This window comes from Strix aluco, chromosome 15, assembly GCF_031877795.1.
Source record: "Strix aluco isolate bStrAlu1 chromosome 15, bStrAlu1.hap1, whole genome shotgun sequence".
NCBI classification, from domain to species: domain Eukaryota; kingdom Metazoa; phylum Chordata; class Aves; order Strigiformes; family Strigidae; genus Strix; species Strix aluco.
In genome coordinates this window covers 17,809,721-17,831,776 of record NC_133945.1, presented here as the reverse complement: position 1 = coordinate 17,831,776, position 22,056 = coordinate 17,809,721, and the positions used below count along the sequence as shown (strand labels likewise).

General features: G+C 41.9%; 1 protein-coding gene across 1 annotated transcript; it reads left to right on the top strand.

Moving 5' to 3' along the window:
* Positions 1-283: 283 nt before the first annotated feature.
* Positions 284-18,967, top strand: HAPSTR1 (HUWE1 associated protein modifying stress responses). The gene is made up of 4 exons (XM_074840590.1): positions 284-687; positions 1,614-1,694; positions 5,838-6,113; positions 15,529-18,967. Exons 1-4 carry the CDS (start codon positions 468-470, stop codon positions 15,771-15,773), a joined length of 822 nt encoding a protein of 273 aa, XP_074696691.1. The 5' UTR covers positions 284-467; the 3' UTR covers positions 15,774-18,967.
* The last annotated feature ends 3,089 nt before the right edge of the window (positions 18,968-22,056 follow it).

The window sequence follows — 22,056 nt, the reverse complement described above, 5'->3', positions numbered from 1 at the left end:
ATCACGCCAGGGGGAGGGGCCAGGCCGCGCCGAGGGCGGCGGGGGAGGCCACTGCGCCTGCGCGCCGCGGCCGCCGACTCCTGCGCACGGGTGTGTGACAGCGTAACCAATCTTGCGCTCGGGCTCGCCCCCCGGCCCGCCCCTCCTGATGGGCGTGCGGGCGAACCAATGAGAGCCCGCGGTGCCGTTCAAACCATCGGTGCCGGGGGAAGGGCGGCCAGTCGGGCGGCGAGGGCGGGCGCTGGGCGGCAGCAGTTCCCAGGCGGCTCCGACGGGCTTTTACTGCGCTCGGGGCGGCGCCGACGCTCAGTGTGTTTGGAGCCGGCGGACGGGCGGGCCGGGTCCGGGAGCATGGGGGTGAGGTAGGGCCGGCCCAGCGGCGGAGGGGAGGCGAGCGCGGCTGTCCGGCGGGGCCGGGCCTGCGCGGCGGCGGCGGCGCCGGGGAGGGACGCGGAGCCGGCCGGAGGATGGAGGACAAGAAGGAGGAGGGTGAGGCGGAGATCCAGGAGCACGGGCCCGAGCACTGGTTCAGCAAGTGGGAGCGGCAGTGCCTGGCCGAGGCCGAGCAGGAGGAGGCGCTGGCCCCGGAGCTGCAGGACGAGGCGGCGGCGCAGCCCGAGCACAAGCAGCAGAAGCTCTGGCACCTCTTTCAGAACTCGGCCACCGCCGTGGCGCAGCTCTACAAGGGTGAGCGCTGCGGGAGGGCCGCGGGGAGGGGGGGCACGGCTGGGGCGGGACGGGGCTTGGCGTGCGGTGGAGCCCGAGAGCGGTGGGCTCGGGGCCGAGGCCGGGCCGGGAGATTGGGGGGGGGCAGGGTCGCTAAGGCGCGGAGCGGCCGCGGAGCCGCTGGGGGTGGGGTGGGAACGGGGCCGCGGTGTCACAAAGGGGATGTGGCGGCGAGAGCGGCCTGGGCAGGGGGAGGAGCGGGCTTCCGGCCCGGGGGCTCCGCGCCCGTCCATAGAGGCAGACGGGAAAACAAAATGGCGTGAGGGGGAACCGCGGCCGTTGCCCGGACATCGCCCTTCGCGGCCTCCGGCGGAGAGGCCTAGGCTCTTGCGTCGGCCCGGCCTGGCCACCCCCCCCCCGCCTCCCCCCGCCTCCTCGCCCCGGACGGGCGGCTGGCGGAGGGGCGGCCTGGAGGGCGGCCGGCGGGGCCCTGCCGGCACCGGGAGGCAGGACGCTCCGGCGGAGAGCGGCCTCGGCGGGGGGCCGCGCCGGGAGGGTCCCGGTCGGCGGGAGCGAGCCCTGTGAGTGCCCGGGGAGCTGCGGGCTCCGGGGGCGGGGAGGGTGGGGGCAGACCGGGAAGCCCGGCCCTGCCGGCGGCGGCTCCTGCCGCCCAGCCCAGGGAAGAGGCTCCGACAAAATGGCGAAGTAAGGGGCCGGCCCCATTGTGCGGCGGGGGCTGCGGGCGGGGGCCGGGCAGGGCGCTTCCCCGGCGGGCTGGGGGCGCCGCCGCCGTGCCCGCTGCCCAGGACCGGGCCGCTGCCGGCCCGCCCTTCCCGGCCCTGATCCCGAGTTGCCTTCGGAAGGTGGAACAAAATGGCGAAACCTAACATGGCCGTTCGGAGTTGGTGACTCCAAAATAAACAGCGTGTGTCCTTCCCTCCCTGCAGACCGGGTGTGCCAGCAGCCGGGGCTCTCCCTCTGGGTCCCCTTCCAGAACGCCGCCACTGCGGTCACCAACCTCTACAAAGGTAAGGGGCTGCCCACCCCCCACCCCCCCCCCCCCCCCCCCCACGCGCTGCCCCGGCAGCCCTCCCCGCCTAGCCGGGCCCCACTCTGCCTCCTGCCCTGGCTTACTCATAAGCAGGGCCTGTTAATGTCTCTTATTCACCCTGATAAAATCTAACCTGAGACTGCTTCCTGAATCTTGCAAGTTTTCCCAGGGCCACTCTAGCTGACGGTAGCTGAATCTTTTCTGTTGCCTCATGTCAGTGACTAATAACTTAAAAGCTGTTTTACTTTGAGACCCTTGAAAAAGGGTGTTTTTAGCATGTGGCTTGTGCTCAGGGAGTCAAGGGAAGAGTGTGATAGCTTATTAAACAGTACTTAAGTTTCCTGCATTTTGTATATTTTATGGTGTATTAAATGTTGGGGTATCAGTGTAATACATGTACGTTTGTGGTGAAGCATAGGTTAGGTTTCATGTTTGTAAAATTCTGCATAGATGTTGTGATAGTGAGGCTTCTTAAATAAGCCTCCCAGATTATTTTAAGCACTAGAATGTCATTATGACTGTGTCCAGGGTGACTGTAAGAAGGCAGTGTTAGCCAAAACTTTGATAAGCGTGCACTTTGCATATGGCTTACTCTGCTTTTGTGCTGTTTTACTTTGTGTTTCTATCTGTCAGGATCTGTTCCTGAACTCTGCAGTTCTTTGGGTGGTCACAAGAATTCTTGTCTGCAAAAGAATCATTCAGTGGTTTGTTTAAAATACAGTTACAAAAATATCTGTATCAGTGGAGGCTTAAATAGGCACAGTGTGATTCCTGTTGTTACTGTCTTCCATTTCTAGGAAGGAAAAAACTTTAAGTTCCAAATTGTTGTTTTTCTGACTTGTAGTTTGATTTTTTTTTGAGTTCTGGGGTGTGGTTTTTTCTTGGTTGGTACAGCATTATCTGTAGTTCTGCCTGCATGTTCTTTCATTTGTCTCCAGCTTTCCCATTTTGGATTTGTAGCAATTGAACATGTTCATGATGGCTGATCAGGTTTCTGGCAGATGTGGACAGAGCAAAGAGGAGATGTAGATGCATAACCGTCACTGCCAGAGACTTCTGCAGGCAGTGCATTGGAATGTTGTGCATGTGTCATAGGTCATGTAAAGGGGCAGCACATCACATAACAGGGTAGGTGTTGGCCTGAGGGAGTGGGTCACTAGAACGTGGTCTGGGACACTAGTCACTTGAGTGTGGTACTAGAGTAGCAGCAGGTAGTGTTAATAAACTGTCTGGAATAATTGTGGTCTCTTTGCCAAATGGCACTGGTCTCCCTTACAGCTTCTTCACTACAAAGATTTAGGCTGTTAAATCACTTGTGCTATAGGCAAAATGAGCCCTATTTTTGTGCAGTAGTGTGATTAACAGAAGAGTATGTATGTGGTGATTGGGAAGCTAGAATTTAGAGTAGGAAGCTGTCTTCAGTCAGGTGTACTGTTCAAAAAGCAGCACCTGAAACAAATCTTGCCTTCAAACAGATCTTTAAGTGCTGAAGTACCTTGCTTACAACTGCCATCTTTCAATTTTAAACTAACTTCCAAGTGAGTAGAAATTCATTGAGAACACAGGTAGAACCAGCTAGACTCTGGCATACCAGGCAAGCTGCAGTCTCTTAATGTGAATTTGCCTTCTCTAGTGATGAACATGGCTCTTAAAATCTCCTGTCATTTCTCACATACTCAATGTTAGTATTTTGGAGGACTCTGTCAAAACACTGGAGAAGTACTTGCTGTGGTAAACTGAACACCACAAATGGCCTCTTGCCCTGTCAGCTGATTTTTGATCTGATAAATGTTTAGATTTTTGAGGCATCAAAAATTTTGATAAAAAGAGCCACATGAGGAATATAGGAATATATATAAGGAGAATGCCATGATATCTTGAATGGCAGAATTTTTTCTGAAAATAAATTAGGAGTTTAATATCACACCACACTGAAGGCCTTAGATCATGAATTTCTGATTGGTGCTGGTGACAGGCTCCATTTAAAGACATTTGATTATCTTACAGATTGCACTAAAGTAGTGAAGACATGGTTTGTAACATAGGATTTAGAACTTAAGGTCACTGTAGAAAGTCTTAGGCATGTATTAGAATAAGACTTCTGAGCCTATAATTTACCTTTATTAAAAAAAGCTGAATGTTTGCTAATGTTAGTTTTGATTTGGTAGTTTCAGAATGTATGTGATTTGCTTATATTTTTCCAGCTTAACTTGTAGACAAAGTAGTTGTAGCTTTTACCATAAAAATCTAATCCTTCCCAGGGTAATGATGCTTGAAATTTGTCCAGGCTACATCAGCAGTTGGTGTGTTTGACCTCATAACTAGTTCATAGTTAGTCCTTTCTGAAACATTCTCCTCCAGAAGGAAAGCAGGTTATTGATATAAAGCTGGGCTCCTCACCTCCCAGAAGGACTTTCTCATGGTATTTTAGAAAGTGAGTAAAGGGATACTGTCAGTTTCCAAACTGGCTCCAAAGTGTTTGGGTAGCTTTTATGTGAGTGCACTGGAGTCCTAAGCTGCTGTGCAGTATAAAATGGCTGGAGGAATAATCTGTCATGCTGCCATTGCTTTCACAGGAATTAGCATTTGTAAATCTAGCCTTTTGATTACAAAACAGCATAGGCAAAATACTCATGGAGTACATAAAAGTAATTAACATGTAAGTGTACTCTATGTATACCTGTATAGTTTATATTCCAAAAGCCCCAAGATTTAACTATGATTGGTTTGAGATGTTTTTCTTTTCTGATAGGTTGTGTTATGTTTGAAGTGCTGCTCTTTGATAGTGTAGGTTTTAGTGTATGTAGTATTTTGTGGACTGTGCAGTGGTGCCTCAGAATGTAAGTCTAAGAGTAGCATTTAATAGTGATTATTTTTGGTTTTTTGAGTGCAAGAAAACTAGATTTGCTGTACATGTCACTGTTTACCTGTAAAGCATTATCTAGACAGCTGTTATTAAATCTCTTTGGTATTGTTCTGGGTAAATGGCTCTTTTCTGTTGGACCTCATTAGTAAAGCTAGAATATAAAAAGCTGTTTTAATCAACTCTGCCTGACTTAAAAAAGTGTATGAAAATGGAGTAAATGAAATTGGAGTGGATATGTTGATGTCTTAATGGAGCGAGAGCAACATAACAGTAATTTTCATAAAACTGAAATAGCTGTTGGCAAAGCTCTGATAACAAATCTGACAAACACGATGAGCATAATTGTGTGGAGAATAGGGTTTGTCCCACCTGTTACTGTTGACTGGAACTTACTCATACTTAAACTAGTAGCCAGAAATGTACTTGCTGAAGTTTGAAAGCAATGTAATACAAGGCATTTAAGAGTGTTTGAGGCAGTTATAACTGATGTGCACAGGTGACCAGTTACATCAGTGGGGAATGAATTTGCATTTTGTAGTAGGATTAATTGCAAATGTGTTTAAAGCTTTTGTTTATCAAATTTGCAGTGGTATCTTAAATGGGGAAGGAAATTTTCTTAGACTTCCTTTGTAAATGATATGTTGCCTAATTGAAAGGTATTGGGGACACTTGTGTTCTAGCTACTTTCAAAACTATGGCCTCCTGTGAGTTGCCTCTGCAGTTGAAATTCAGATGAAACTAGAAGGACTCTAAAGAAGTCTGAGTTCTCTGAAAATTCCTTACCTATCAGAATCAAGAAAAGCAGTTACTGCTTTTTTTGAGGGGTTTTCTGACTGTACTGATGCACTTTTAAGAGTGTCACTTTCAGAAAGTGCATTGTCTGTTGATTCAAGTACCCTTGTCAGACTGACAAGCTCAAAGTGTGTTTTTAATGGTAATAGAATATGGTTTTGTAAACTGTGCTGTAGTGTTGACCTGAAGTATAGTAAATGCTATTTAGGTGGTGCTTGAATTGCAGTTGACTTTCTGACTTGTAAAGGGAGGGGAACTTTTTAGCTAATACTCTTTTTTTTAGGCTTGATAGGACTCATTTGCAATGCTAACTCATCTGTTAACAGCTAACTTGGTACTGTGTTATAGTAACCTGTAGAAGGTACACTTCTTTCCTGTGGTGGGCAGGAAGCCATGTCATGATGTGCCAGTACTATACACTGCTCTATCTGTAACACTAAACTTTTTTCTGTCTTCTTGCAGAAAGTGTGGATGCCCATCAGCGAAGCTTTGATGTAGGAATTCAGATTGGCTATCAGCGTCGGAATAAGGATGTGTTAGCTTGGGTTAAAAAACGCAGAAGAACTATTCGTAGAGAAGACTTGATCAGCTTCCTATGTGGAAAAGTTCCTCCTCCAAGAAATTCTAGAGCTCCCCCAAGACTGACTGTAGTATCCCCTAACCGAGCTACTTCAACAGAAACTAGCTCATCTGTAGAGACTGATTTGCAACCCTTCCGTGAAGCCATAGCTCTGCATGGTAACAGTAACTTTTTCAATACTACTTGGTTAAAATTGGGTGGGGGTTCTTAAAGCATGTCTGGCTCTTGGGCCTTGTTGGTGTCATGTACCTGATGTTCCAGCTGAAGGTATCTCCTTCATTCTCTAAGTGAGTTTTTGCATGTATAAGTCATTGTTAGCTACTAAACAGTTCAATGGTCAAGTATTTTGAATGAGAAAAAGGTATTGTATAAAAATGAGGTTTGGTTCTATAATATTCTACAACTGTGAACTCAACAGTTAGGTATCAACTCTTGGTAGTGTTTTTGAAGCATGAAGAGACCTGGCATTCATACCAATGCTAAAGTAAACAGAGTTCTTGGAAAATGGTAACACTATGCTAGCAACTAGTTAAATACTAAGACTTGGCTAGTAGCAAATAACTAGGAAATTTTTGTGGGGATAGGGAGGGAATTTAATGTCTGAAGCTTCTGTCTCTGGTGTACCATAACTCACTCTAGTACCCTTGTTATGCACTGGATAATACGGTTTAGCATTCTGCATAAGCTGTTCTGGAAAGAGTACTGCACATGCACATCACTGCAATAATTGAGTTTTGTTCAGAACTTAGTTCTAGTTCACTTTCAGACTTAAGTCTTCCAGTGTCATACTGAATTTCCTTCCTTGCCATCACCAACAACGGTGGTGGTATATCTTTTCTCCTTTTCAGATATGAATATTCAGTAGCTTATTCTGTATTGGACTGTTAACTAGCAAGTGATAAAGAAAAATGTTTTAATGTGTTCTTGAGGTGAAATGAAAGCAGTTCACCTGTGGGTTTTATGCCTTCTAAAATGCTAAACGGTAGCACATATCTTGAGGTACAAATAGTACACCATTCTGAAAGTAAAAATCAAACTATCTAGAAGTACCACCTATGAAACTTAAATGAAATTTTTACTGTCTCAATATTCTTGGTGGGGGTGGAATTAATGAGTTAATTAGATGAGTGGATTCCTGAAAATGCAGTCTTAGCTTCTGCTATGCTGTGGTGGTTTTTCAAGATACATAAGCCAGACACTGTTACTGTCTAGGTGACAGCCTAATTCTGGTATTGTTTGCTGCTCTGCCATTTAAATCAAGCATGCTTCCACCCAGTCATGTAGTTTTTGGCAGTTTTCCTTCTCATATTGGAATCTGGCTAGAGAATTCTGTGCACCAGTATTGCTTATTGAGTAGGTAAAGCTAATTTAATGATGGGAACAACTGCAGAAGCTGGCTCTCACCTGATACAGTGTGATAACACCCTCTTCAAAAATCTTGTTTTCTGAAACTGTAGTTGAATCTGGTGTGCAGTTGGCTTTAACTGTAAAGGCTTAATCTCATGTGAGTAAACTAGGTAGACTCACTTCAGCACAGTGAGCTTTCAAGCAGAGTAAACTCAGAGGCATTTTTATTGGTAATATGGCTCTTTGCATGTGCTTGTGGTGTTTCTTAGTGTCTGCTTTGTATAGAGGTGGTTTATGGAAGTCACTTCTTTAGCATGGGAATCTGAACCATGAGGTATAAAATTTTGTTTCATATTTCATAACTGAATTAGGGTCATGAGGACTGTAGGAAGTTCTCTGTACTGGCGCTGCAGGGGCTAGAAATGCTCTTTCCCCTTCATCAGCTGGTTGACAAGATTACATGTCAGTCATCTTCTGGATTAGGTTCTCCTGATATCAGTTTCAATCTGGTCTTTGACACAAATGCTTTTGTGCTAATCCTTTAGTGACTAGGCTTGTATTTGGCCTTGTAACTGTTTTTAGGTTATTGCCTACAATCTCTGCATTCTTCCAGCTTCTCTCCCCTTTTTTCTTTAACATTAAGGAAGTTGTGATTAAACCATCTCCCAAACTATTTTCCTATTTGTCACAGGGCTACTCAGAACAATGTTTTGATTTTGAAACCTCTGTAGGATCTTCAGGTATATGTAAATTAATGTCCTCTGTAGGGCTGTGCTTATCTTCATTTTTGGCAGGCTCTTTAAAAGGGATTTGCTGCTTCTAGGTATTGTGAGGAAACATGAGAACCTGATGATAGTGAGTAGCAGTCTCAGCAAGTGTTCAGTACTAAGGCTTTAAGGGGAGTTTTTTGACTGGTGTGTAAAGGAGTGAGGCTTTGTTTTTGTGCTGGTAGGCTTCCTGTGGAAATGGAGCATTTTTCTACTGGTAATGAGGTTGGGCCAAATTAGATTTGAGGGATAATGCTAGAACTTTGCTGCTCTAAGCAAGACCTCTTAGTGAAGCAGGGATAGGTATGAATCTGACACCAAATAAAGCTCTGTGGAAGCAGACTTGGTTTATTGATGTCTCAGAAATAGATGCTAATATGTGTCTAAAGACCATGGTGGTATAACTTGCTGATCTTGCTGTTTGGAGGAAATAACTCTATTTTTATCATGTGACCTCTAAATGCTTCATAATCACGTCTGAAAACTTTTGACAGAAGCTAGGGTAACAAAGTAGCTAATAATTAGATACTGTGTTTGATGTTCGTGAAAATCCTAGGTGTATATCCTAGGCTAAAATATTAGAGAAAAATCTTTAAGTATTGGTACAATGTTAAAACTGTATGTTGCATCTAAAAAGAAATATCTTAAAATTGGATTTTTAACCTTACCTCTTCTACCTCAAACCATGTTAATATACTATAATACTATAGGTCTGCAAGAGTAGTTCATAGTGTTCTTGACTAAAGCTAGGGATTTTTGAACCTAAAATTTAATCCTGTGATTTTAGTTAGTAGTCTTTCTGCTATAAGGAAACTTGTTCTTCTCTACTGTTCTGCTTTCAAGACTTGTTACAGTAGCTAAAAGCAAAATGATCATGACAAACTGTACTGGCACAGGAATGTTTAAGATGGATGTTATCTACCTTTTCTGTTAACTCTATGGCATGTATGCTGTGCAGCTGTTACTGAAGTATTTAGTCTAACTTCAGGGTACTTGAGAATGAGTTCTTGGAACTAAGTAATCTTTTGAGAGAGTAAACTGGTAAATAAAAAAAATCTTTGCCCTTAATATCAGCTTTCCATTACTAGTGTGCTGATGAGTAGCCTTTGAAGTAAAACATGGCTGGAAACTTGAACTGTGAATACCTGAAAAAGAAACTAAAGCCTTCAAGAAAAGCTGAGAAGTTAGCTCAAGGTAATATATGCTATTTTACTCTGAAGTTCAAGTGGATTTTTCTGAAACTTCAGGAACTGTGCATATGATGATGCTTTGCATTTTAAGATGTGATAGTAGAAGATAAATACCTATTCAACATTGTAAATATAGAGCTAGGTTTTTAACTTCCAATGTCTAACATGTTGTAGAATCATAGAATGGTTTGGGTTGGAAGGGACCTTAAAGATCATCTAGTTCCACCCCCCTGCCATGGGCAGGGACACCTTCCACTAGCCCAGGTTGCTCAAAGCCCCATCCAACCTGGCCTTGAACCCTTCCAGGGAGGGGGCAGCCACAGCTTCTCTGGGCAACCTGTGCCAGTGTCTCATCACCCTCACAGGGAAGAATTTCTTCCTTATACATAATCTGAATCTACCCTCTTTCAGTTTAAAACCATTACCCTTCGTCTTACCCCTACACTCCCTGATCAAGAGTCCCTCCCCACCTTTCCTGTAGCCCCTCTAAGTACTGGGAGGCTGCTATAAGGTCTCCCTGGAGTCTTCTCCAGCTGAACCCCCCCCCCCAACTCTCTCAGCCTGTCCTCACAGGGAGGTGCTCCAGCCCCCCAAGCATCTTCATGGCCTCCTCTGGCCCCGCTCGAGCAGGTCTGTGTCCTTATGTTGGTGCCCCCAGAGCTGGACACAGCACTGCAGGGGGGGGGTCTCAGGAGAGCAGAGTAGAGGGGGAGAATCCCCTCCCTCACCCTGCTGGCCACACTGCTCTTGATGCAGCTCAGGACACAGTTGGCTTTCTGGGCTGCGAGCGCACGTTGCTGGCTCACAGTCAGTTTTCCATCCAGTAACACCCCTAAGTCCTCCTTCTTGGGGCTGCTCTCAATCCACTCCTCGCCCAGCCTGTGTTTGTGCTTGGAATTGCCCTGACCCACGGGCAGGACCTTGCACTTGGCCTTGTGGAACTCCATGAGGTTTGCACAGGCCACCTCTCCAGCCTGTCCAGGTCCCTCTGGATGGCACATCCCTTCCCTCCAGTGTGTTGGCTGTACCACACAGCTTGGTGTCGTTGGTGAACTTGCTGAGGGTGCCTCGATCCCACTGTCCATGGCACCGACAAAGATGTTAAACAGCGCCGGTCCCAACCCCCACCCCTGAGGAATGGCACTTGTCACTGCTCTCCACTTGGACACTGAGCTTTTGACCGCAACTCTGAGTGCGGCCATCCAGCCAGTTTCTTACCCAGTGAGTGGTCCATCCATCAAATCCATGTCTCTGCAATTTAGAGATGAGGATGTCATGCAGGACAGTGTCAGATGCTTTGCATGAGTCCAGGCAGATGATGTCAGTAGCTCTCTCCTTACCTGTGAATGCTGTAACCCTGTTGTAGAAGGCTGCCAAATCTGTCAGGCATGATTTGCCCTTAGTGAAGCCATGTTGGCTGTCCCCAGTCACCTCCTTATTTTCCTTCCATGTGCCCTAGCATAGTTTCCAGGCAGATCTGCTCCATCATCTTATGGGTACAGAGGTGAGACTGGCTGGCTTGTAGTTCCCCTGCAATGTCACTGCAGTTAGTATAGGTATGGATGTATCTTCCTAATTTTTGGAAGTGTATTGCCATATCAGATTCTTTGAGAAGAGTCTCAAATGAGAGAACTACATCAAACTGAACTAACAGTCATAGACTGCCTGAAGCTGATGTGCCAGGTCCTCTTCTGCCTGGCTGTAGCTATCATACCAAGTTTTGCAGTGCCAATGGCTGTGCACAGTCTATGTTTGAAATGATGCTTTGGTCTTTTAATGTGGTATGTGCTCCATGCTTTACAAACCATTCTCCCAGCATTATGGGAGAAAATGCTATGATTTGAAGAAGGGGAAGAAGCAAGCTTGGGAAGGCAATGCTGGAATGTATTAGATTTGAGATTCTTAACAACAAATGACATGAATGGGTAACAGCACATTGAGTGTTAGTACTTTTGCTTCTTAGCTTTAATTTTGATATGTATCATTAATGTGGTTCAGTCTCTTTGGGGTAGGGGGACCCTTGCTCTAGCATGTAGAAGTGTGTGGCTTGGTCCCTTTAAAGAGCTTGAATTTTCATTAGACCTCCTTATTCTCTTAAAATATTAAACTGCAATATAAAACATCAGCAGTTGAGTGGTGAAGCAGCAGCTGGTTGAAGAGGAGATGGGAGAGCAGAGTTCAGATTAGTTTAAAAGTTTAAAGGTTGTGTATGTCTATGTAGCTATCAGTTGTATATTGGTAGGTACTGCTAAAACTTGCTCTTTGAGCAGTACTGTGAAAGGGTGGGTATGACAGGAGTGACAAGGATCTGTCTGCATGCCATTTTGTATTTATCTGGGGTTATTAACTAATTTGTACTTCAGTCACACTTATCTAAGCGTGGATGTTCTTTTTGGTACTTCCTGGTTAAAATACTTGAAAAACAACAGTTAATACTCTTACTATACTGAACAGTAGTTATGCAGTATATTATGCTGTGGTAGTGACCTGAATAACATTATGGACATGGTTACAGTGCAGATGAACTGGCATTTATAGTTTTAGGCCAGTGTTGAAAAACTTGATGATATTGAGTTGACAGTTTTATTTACATTAAGTATTTTGTATTCCATGAAATATACTTTCAGCCAGGTATTCTAGTCACTTGATAGTATTGGTCACAATTTCTTCTGGACAGCAGCTTCTTCTGATAGTACTATAATAAATGCTTTAGACTGTAGCTTCAGATAAAAGCAGAGCTTTTTGTGAAATTACTGGCTATGAAATGCCGTATTGTTGATGACTGAAAGATACAGCAGGAATGAGAATGTAATAAGTACTGCAAAATATTTCAGATATGCCCTCCACTTTAATCCTTTCAAGTTTAAAAAGGGAGAAAGAGCCATGGGTTGTTTCTTAAAGGCATCTAGTAAAAAAGGAAATATCTCCTGTAGAAAGCAGTGGGAGACTTCAGAGGTGGTCATGAGATTGTGAAAGAAGTAAAGGTACTTTAGTAGCTGTCCTGTTCTATAGACTGATGTGCCTGTGATTAGGTCATGTTAATCACAATATAGAAATTTGAGGTTGTGAAATGGTGTTGCTAAGTCATGTCATCTTACTACTTCCTACTATCTATTACTGTGTGCTTTACTGCTTTAAATGGTTAAATGCTTTGGGAAGAGGTCTCAGAGTCCCCTGGAAACTTAAACTCAGAAATGGGTTTTATGAGATTTCCTCTTCGCATTACAACAACTTTTCCAGAAAAACTGAACTGTGGATCACAGCTCCTGAAAGATGATTTCTGTCACCAAAAGAGGAACTCTTCAATTGCATTACTGATTGTCTTCAAAGATGTTGCTTCCATGAAATGGCAACTTGATATTTCAGCGCATGCCTTGAATTTGACTCTTTCGTGTTAGCTTGATTACCCCATCCTAAAGTGATCAGAATGTTTCATTTGACAGTTCTCTTGGATTGATGTGTAATACAGTTAACTGCCAGTAACTGATACCAATTTGTAGTCAATCTGTTAGCATACTCAGCAGTGACTAGCTCAGTACTAAATACCTGTATGAAATGCAAGATTAAACTGCAAGTGGAAGTCCATGTTGTGATATAATATCCTTGTACTATTGTTGTAGAAAATAATTCAGAATTACTCTCCTGCCTTTGACACCAGGTTTGATTGAAGATTTTAACCTCTTAATTACCTCTTGAGGGTTGTTTGTTTATTTAAATGTACAGTGATTCAGTATTACCTAAATATTGGGAAGTCAGTGCCTCCTTGAGAGACTGCTTGCGAGCCTTGGCAGTCTGTTTTAGAATATGCTGTAGCATATTACAGATGCATCTTTTAATTCTGACTTTTGTATTTACTGTTTTAAAAAATGCTTGTTACTTGAAAAGGCTCTACTTAAAAAAAAATAGTTCTTGTGAGAATACATTTTTTGGCATCGCTCATTGTGGGTCAGTATTGGGGTTTATTTAGAACAGTTTTTCTCCCCTTGGGTGCTAAACATAATGAAAAGATGTCATGATAAAACTCAATTAGTATATTGGCCTTTTGCTTGTATTGTATAAGAGTAAATGATAAGTGGTGTAAATTGACTCTCAGTGGAAGTAACAACACTGAACTTGTGTTTTCAGAGCAGTTTTGCTTGGAGTAGTGATGTGGGGGGAATCTCTGCAATCAGTTTGGATTTGAAATGTCACCTGTGCACTGTCAACTTCTTCCAATTTAAATGTGCAGAATGAATTAATGTTTTTTCTGATGTATGTTATGCCAGTTGAAATTAAACTTGCTGTTGTCTTTGAACTGTGATTTGTTACCTGCCCAAACTTTGCATGTTGGTGGTTTATCCAAGTTATGATATCTGAATTGGCTTTTTGCTTTTATGTCTGTGTAATCAATTAGCTGCTTTACTTTCTTTGGTAGATGTATAGGAACCTCTTTTCATAATGACTTTGAATTTAAGCTTGACCTTAATCCTGGGAATACTGGAACAGACCTTGTTTCTGAATTATCTTTTCCCTGAAACAGCTTCTGCTGTTTAAATACTTTCTGCCATTGTGAATGAAAGATGATTTTAATATTAATAAAACCTGCAGGGTCCCTACCAGACTTCAGACCATGCTTCTGAGTTGTATTGAAACACCACTTAAAGCTGTAAGCAAAAGCTCTAAGAGCATCAGTGACTCTTTCTGCTGGCTGTTGCATAGTACAACATACATATGTAAAAGTATATCCTGTCCTGTTACAAGATCTAAGCTTCAAGTGTTCATTTAACAGGAATGTACAACAGAGTGGAATTGTTTGGCCTGTTCTATCCTGATTTGTGTATTGACCTGCTATTGCTGCAGATGGCTGTAGGATTTATCTTCTAGTTGAGGTTTCTGGCAACTGATCTAGTAGCTGTAGCAGTCTTCTCTCACAGTCTCTGAAGTTGCTTGTTTGGCCTATCAGCAGCTAATAGATAGGGTCTTGTTAGGCTGTACCTGTCAGCATGTGACTTCTGGCTGCCTGCTTGACACTGTATGGAGATGTGTATTAAATGGCTTTGCACACACACAAGATGTGTGATGGCTGGACGAAGGTGTAGAGTATTAGATTCTGGAGAAAACCTCTGAGAACTCAAGATTTTGAAGGTTACTGAGACAGAAACCTTCTTGGACAGTGTAACATTTGCTTGTTATTGCTAGAAATATACACAGATGTAGATCTTGTTCTGCTGTTTGTCTTCCTGTATGACTCTTGCTTTGGTAGTTTATATCTAGGGCCAGTATATGCTTTTGTTGTTTCCTAATAATGCTCAGATTTGAAGCAGTTGTAGTAAAGATGTTTGATCTCTGAGCTTCTGTAGATTTGTAGATCTACAAATATAGCCCGAATTACAAATTGAGAAGAATTGTTAGGCTTTCATGTACTAGCCCTTACTAAACTTAAGTTTTGGAAGGTCTTGCTTTTGTAATGTTGTAATACTAATGTTACTGAAGACAAAATTTATGATGTTCATGGTTTTCTTGTTTATGGCCTTGTTTTTACAAGAAACTTGTGTTTTGATTAAACACTTTATTAATAACCAGAACACAAACCAAAGTAATTACAGGATACCTGTGGCAGTGTTTTGGACCAGATCTGTCAATAGAAAACTTTGGGGGATTGTCCTGTGGTCTTGCTTGGCTGCTTTAAGTGCTTTTGTGAATTCTGATAATACTAATGTGTTGGCTAAAAGCAAGAGACATGAAATAAAGCTTTTATTTAAAAACTAGCTCTAGTATATACCTGTGTGAGATCTGCTGTCATACTGCAGTTTTCTTTAGAACTACAGTGACTGAGGGAGTAGAAGGGAGCAGAGTAGTGGTGGCGGAAACAAGACCATGTCAGGTCAAGCTGGAAAAGTCTTTGGTTAGGGGATTTTCATTCTGTGTAACTGTTGGTCTAGTGTGAAGCCTTTATATTGAAATAGTCTGCTCCTGAGTTCATGTACTCATATCTTGAATAGCATGTCATGCTTATGGAGCTAGCAGTTGCTGTAGTGTGCTGTTACAACCTGGTGTATAAGTTCACTTTTCATTTCATAAAAAGCAGTTCTAGTAATTGCTAGATTCTTACATGGATTAAAAGCTGGGAAGGTGTGGTCTGGACTTCAAACAAGTGTGGTACAAATAACAGGGGTGAAGTGTCTTTGACATCTCAATAGAAGTCAGATGAGTGTCATCCCTTCTGTCACACTTGGGAAATTAACTTTCTTTACTGTTTGACCTAAATACTTTTTCTTTTTTTCCCCTAGGTCTTAGTGGCGCAATGGCTAGTATAAGTGTTCGCTCAAGTACCCCAGGCTCGCCCACTCACGTGAGCAGTGGCTCCAATGCTAGTCGAAGGAGAAATGGACTCCATGATGTTGATTTGAACACTTTCATATCAGAAGAAATGGCACTCCACTTGGACAATGGTGGAACTAGAAAGCGTACCTCAGCCCAGTGTGGCGATGTCATTACAGACTCACCAACTCATAAACGCAACAGAATGATCTAAACTGCAAAAATTTCAAACCCACCATGCTGCTTGAAAGCCACTTGATCCTCAGAGTACTATTGAAAAGGAAACATGAGGCCATCTTTCCATATTCACTGTTTAAGACAAATAAATTCAATAATTGCCATAAAGGAAATTTTAGATATTACATTAGATGCCTCTTGTAACTGCGGCTTTCTTAAACTATATTCTTAGCAGAGGACATCAGATATTGTGTAGTAGTTAGCAAGATCATCATAGGCGAACATGTATCCGTTCCAAGGCTAAAAGTGACCTTACTTGTATTCTTAAAGGGAAAGGAAATTTCAGATGTTTATTTGGTTATAGAATGCTTTTTTTGTCCTTTATTTCCTGCTGTGTTGAGTATTTGCTTAAACAGTATTGCCAGTTTGACTGAAATCGTCTACAACATGACTTGGCATCTTTGTCAAAACTGCAGGCTTCCATTTTTGCAGCACTGTACCATGCACCTAGTTTCTATATAGTAACAGTGTGCAAGTTATAAATATTGGACTGTACCCTTTTTAGTTTTAAAAGCAGTTGATAATTCTGGTGACTGTGTGATAATGTAAAGAGGTGCTATGATGGTCATGCAATTAATACTTAATATTGAATCAATACAAGGATCTTTATTGGATTCATTTTGTGTGTTTTAGTGCTCTGAAGTAGCAATATTAAACTTTCCCCAATTAACTTCATAGGCTTTTAATTCAGTTTGAGAAAATATATGTACTTTTTGGTATTATCCTTGTGGTAATCATACACAGTGCAGACTGCACCAGTGCTGACCTAAATTTAGAGAAAGATGTCCTGTAATTGGAAAATAGGCTTTTCTGTTCAGTATTAGTGAAGGGTAGGTTTTGTGTACACCCATATCCCATTTTACATTTCTTGTGAAGTAATTGCCCATTTCTGGGGAGGGGTGGGAGGAGAGGGAATGAGGGGGAGTAGTTGGAAAAGGGGTGTGTTCTAACAAGTAAGACTTCTGGTCACATGTGGAAACTTGGACTAACTTAAACAAGATTCTGTGTGATGCCATCTCCTTCAGGAGGGAGCGACATGCAGATTCTGTCAAGTGCTAAGAAAATAATTTAAAACTGGAAGTTGATTATAAAGCTCTGGGTAAACATGCCGTAAGGATGAATTAAAAAGGATAAATGGCTTTCTTTTTGTTTTGAGCATAGGATTGAACTCTGGCTGCCATAACTTAAGCATAATCTGAAACTGAACTAGAGATCAAGACCGACCTGCTGCAATCTGTTTCTGGATGGGGAAGGATATGTGTCAGTCTCAAAGAGCGTCCTAACTATTTTTACATGTAGATGCAGCAAGTCTTTGGTGGAGACCTCTGGCTTTCAGGGCCTCTAAATCTCTGCCTAGGAAAGGGGTAATAAAGGAGGAATAAGAAAAGAGCTCCAAATATGCAAGTTGGGAAGGGGTATTTAGTGAGGTGGTATGCATGCTTTAACTGGAAGCATAGGCTGATTTGTGGACAAAATGCAGCTATGCTAGATCCACAATACTACAAAAATTGTGGTGTTCTAGCTAAGTTAAGGCACCTTGAGCTCCATGTTAATACACAGTTCTTCAAGACTTTTGCTTACGTGCTTGTAGAGTCAGATCTCTTTTGTATTATCTTCCCTGTTTGAAGCAGGCTTCACTGTAGTTTTGCTCCTTTCTACCCTGATGTCCTCTCATTGGTGTTCTGTAGTCAAGGCAAGACAGCAATGATGTGTTTAAATTCTCAGAATTCAAGGCTCCCTACTAAGAGCATGATTTCCTTGCTTTGTGGTGCTTCCATCAAATTTCTTTACATTGAAGAGCTCTTGAAGATGTCAACAGTTGCACAATACTGTAGCTAGAGGTTCTGTTGTTTATGGGACAAGTGTAAGGACTGTCCAAAGCAAGATGGTAAGAACTGTTCAAAACCTCCACCTGTGTTACGTAGCTGAACTTGCACATCACTCAGACTCAGTATACATTAATTTCAGTTACTGCTATTAACTATGATTCATAAGACTTATTTTATGTAAAATATTAATACTGCATAAAGCTAGTTTTCATTTGGAGACTGCATTTTCAACAAAGATATTTGAGGATGGTTTCTAAATATATCTGTTAGTATTTATTAGGCTGTTGGCAGAGGGATTTTTCTATTCCAGAGGAAAAATCTGGAGTCCTGAACAGAAAGGACATGTGTGAGAACCATTCTTCAGCTCTTCTGTTTATTCATGAACTGGCTTTGTACAATGAAGATGCTTACGCTCTGCAACTTCTAACACACTTTACTATTACATGTGGTAAAGGTAACATCATGTTGGTATCAGTTCTGCATATATGGACTGAACTGTAACAGTGCTTCTGGTCCAGCCCAAATATACAGAGCCTGTTTAAATTACTACTTCTCTTCCTTGCAGTGAATTAAATCCTGTTAATGCTTTGAAGCATTAATTCAGTCTAGTACCATCTAAAACTAAATTTGTCTGATTTAATTTGTGCCATTTTTTTGGAAAGAAATCAGGCTTAGATATTAAACTGGTTGCATTAATGTTTTTTTTGCTTGTACCTTAAATATTTGGCAACTTTTTGATTATTTTTGTTTAGCCCCAGCTGTTGTTTGCTCTTTGTTAACCTCTGCCAGAATGGTCAAAAATGCATGTATTCACCTGGTAAACACAAGGAGAACAGGTTGTCTCAAAAAAAAAAAATAAAAAGTCCAGTACCTGTTGCTTTGAAGACTATTTCTTGTGCCAGTGTAGAAAATTGACGTTCTGGGAATAGCTCTTAGCTATTATTCAAACTGTAGCTCCTGGAGCCAGAAGCAAGTTGATTTTCTGTAAGAAACACTGACTTGAGAACTGTTTAGTTTGGTAAAAATGGTGCTTACTTTTGCTTTCTCCGATGAATCGTATAGTTGACCGGTCTCTTCTCCATGTACATCAAATCTAACATGAATGTGCGGCAAGTTACATAAAGTACATCCTGCACTGAAGCTACTGAGCTTGGCTTGCTTATTAATGAAGTAAGTTTTAAATGTTAAATTTAAATCTATATTACAGTAAAGTAATGCAAAAATGATTTTGGCTGAAACTGAAGTCCTGCAGTTAAACTTACTCTCAAATGTGGTTTACCCAGCTGGAGTAATAGAAACTCTAAGTCATAATAAACCTAATAAAAAAAATAAATACAACTAATCAGGCTGCTTTGTAGTTCTTTAAGTTTCTGAATCCATCAGTAAACCCAAAACAAGATACAGTTAGTATGAGTTGACAGGCTTATTTGGTTCTGCAGAGCAGGATTTTTTTCTTTAGGAATGCAATTTGATGGTAGCTGTTCAGTCTAGTGACACTTAAGAGGCTTTCCTTTCTGCCTTTTATGGACTAATGAAGATACTAAGAATTGGGGTATACTGTTAAGTTTGTATAAGATGTTCTATAGAGTTTAACATCACTAATGTAGGAAAAGCATCTTAAACTGTATCACTTAAAACCTCTTTAGAAAAGTTAAGTGCAATAGTAGAGCTTTCCAATCTCTTGCAAAAGACTCCTTGGACTTAAGTGAAATGAGGTGCTTTAATTAGCAGCTTTTCTTGCTTTATATGGGTGTCCCTAAACCTGCAGACTATTTTCCACTTATTTGCTGTATCAGCATGCCTTTGAATTTCATTGTGAGCTTAAAAAAAGACATTTTTAACTTAAATCAATGTTAACATTTTTTTCACTTCTAGCCAGTGAAATATTCCAGTGGGGTTTTGGAAAGTATTCTTAAATGTTTTGTAAAAACCCAGCATCCTTCAAATGTTAGCCTAGAGCTAGTAATATTTTGGCAGAAATAAGGAATGCACACCTGACTCGTTCCATGGAGTTCACTGCACCAGGTGGGACTGCTGTGGTTGTCTGGGGTAGCCACAAGGCCCTGTGGCTTGCTCATTGCAGATGCCTGGTTATTTAAGGTAATGAGGGAAGGCACTGGCACTTGTCAGTAACTGTGCCTGTCTCTAAAGCTTTCCTTGTCTGTGCGTGTAACTCCTGTGGATAGTTTGAGGCTGGTAAACTTTCTCTGAGAGATTATGAAATGTCTCTGTAGTCAACACTGGTGCTTTCTGCTGTCATTCTTTCTTTCACTCAAGCTCACAAGGGTAGTAGTGAATAAACCAACCAAATTCACTTCTGTGTAGTAAGGAAGCATCACCTAACTGTGTTGAGATGTGGAAGCTAAATGTTTCTCAGTGGGTAATGGAATTCCAGCATTTCCTATGTGACTGTTTTGAGCAGTGGTGCTGCTGCTGTTGTGACTGTTACAGCAGCTCTCAGGGTGTTCTGAACACTGGGGCTGTATATGGGGCTGTCATTTTTTTGGTGAAGATGGAATGTGGTGGGGGAGTGTGCAAGAATATGACCTTGTTGGAATCTGTTACAAGCCCATTGACCATACACTGGTTTGTAGAACATCTTGAATTTCAGTATAAAAAATACTGATCAATTTAAGATAACATCTAAGATCACTCTTAATCATGCAGTGTAATATTTCACCATTTTTATATCACCTTTAAATGTAAAGATAAAGTTGGTTCTGGATGCTACATAACAGCAAGCCACACATCAAAGGAAGTACTGAGGTCTTCATTTGTGTTGTCATGGTGTACTGCTGTCTTGCATCTTTGTTGGAAACAAACTCATGATGCTTCTTCAGCTCTCACACTCAAGCCATGAGAATTCTGATATTTTGTACATCTAGTGTCCTTCTTACAAATTATCAAAGCGGAGGATACAAAATATTTGCATTTCAACTAGGTGTACTAAGAATCTTGTCTGAAGTTTCTACTGGAGTTTTGGAAGGCTACTGCCGTACAGCGGTGTGTACCTCTGCTCACAGAACGTGGTCAATGCTGAAAAGTCATAAGGTTAGCATTTATTGCTTTATTAACACATATTTTTGTTTGTATTTTTTGTTAACTGTTTGAACCTAGCTTGCTCGTTTTGAATTCCTTGGGTCTTACCTATAATGCGGTATGCAAGACCTAGAGTAAGATGGGGAGAAAATACCAAGTTTGTTCCACTGTTTAACTGAGCAATTACTTGATCTCATATGGTTGACTCCAGCATTGCCTTTCTGCAAATCAGTGATCTTTAGACCACTTCCAAGCCACAAAAATCTTTGCATCTTTAGAATGCATTGGCCAGCTATGTAGCTGTTTTTTAAAAATACCTACTGTGCTTTTTAAATTAAAATTTTAAAGCTCTGGGGAGAATTTTGCCACAAGTTGGCAACAGTGATACTGCCCTATGTCTGTTTCATAAAGCACAGCTGAAGATAACTAAGGCTTCAACAAACAGGTCTTCTAAAACCTGTTTTTCTATTCTCTCTAAAAGCACCAACAAAAAGAAATGTGTGGATTGTGCTTAGAGGCAAGTAGACTTCTTGGGTAAGGTGGACCATCCTCTAGAGACTTGCATTGAGTATTCTACCAGTAATCCAACTCTTCATCTTACTGAGGGAACCATAGTTTATATTATTTCTTTCATCTCTAGGCCTTTCTGCTGGAAAAGCTCCCACGGTTAAGTCTGCTCTTTCATGGCTATGTTTAAGTGACTTCCTGTGGAAGAGCATCTGTGATCTTCCATGGCAGGCAGGCTTTTTTCCTCACTGGAGATACTGTTGTCATTAATGTGAATCACTGAAGGTGCTTTTCTATTAGCTAAAATGAATTTTAAAGTCTTTGACTGAAATGATTGTAGTTTTCAGAGTAGGAAACTGCTGAAGATGCTCTGAATATTGTAGCTCCAGAGGCTTGTGTGCTGCTGGATGATGGTGCAGTGGTGCAACTCATTTGGAATCTTAAATTATTTATTAAAAATTATTTGTCTGCCTCTACTTTAACAGCTTTGGATATGGTCTTGCCAAAATTCAGGTTTCCTTGGGTCTAGATGTATTTCCCAAAATACAGGCAATTCATCTCTCCCACATAAAAATTTTCCAGGGAAATGAATTCAGTGTATTTAAATCCCAATAAGTAGCATCTTTAATAATGGTTTCAACACAGGAAGGCCTGAGTTCCTTCAGAGGTAGTTTTCAGGTTGATTTGATCTTTCCTAAAGCATACACCCACAAGCCATATCTACATCTGGCTTTTTTCCTCCTGTTTGACCATGGGCCATTTGGACCTCTTACACAAGGAGCATCTGCCTGTGCTGAATGCAGCGTGTCTGAACATTGAGATATTTCTGGTAAGTGCTTGTATGTGATACATGTGATGTTTCTCTTAAATTAACATAATCTTGGG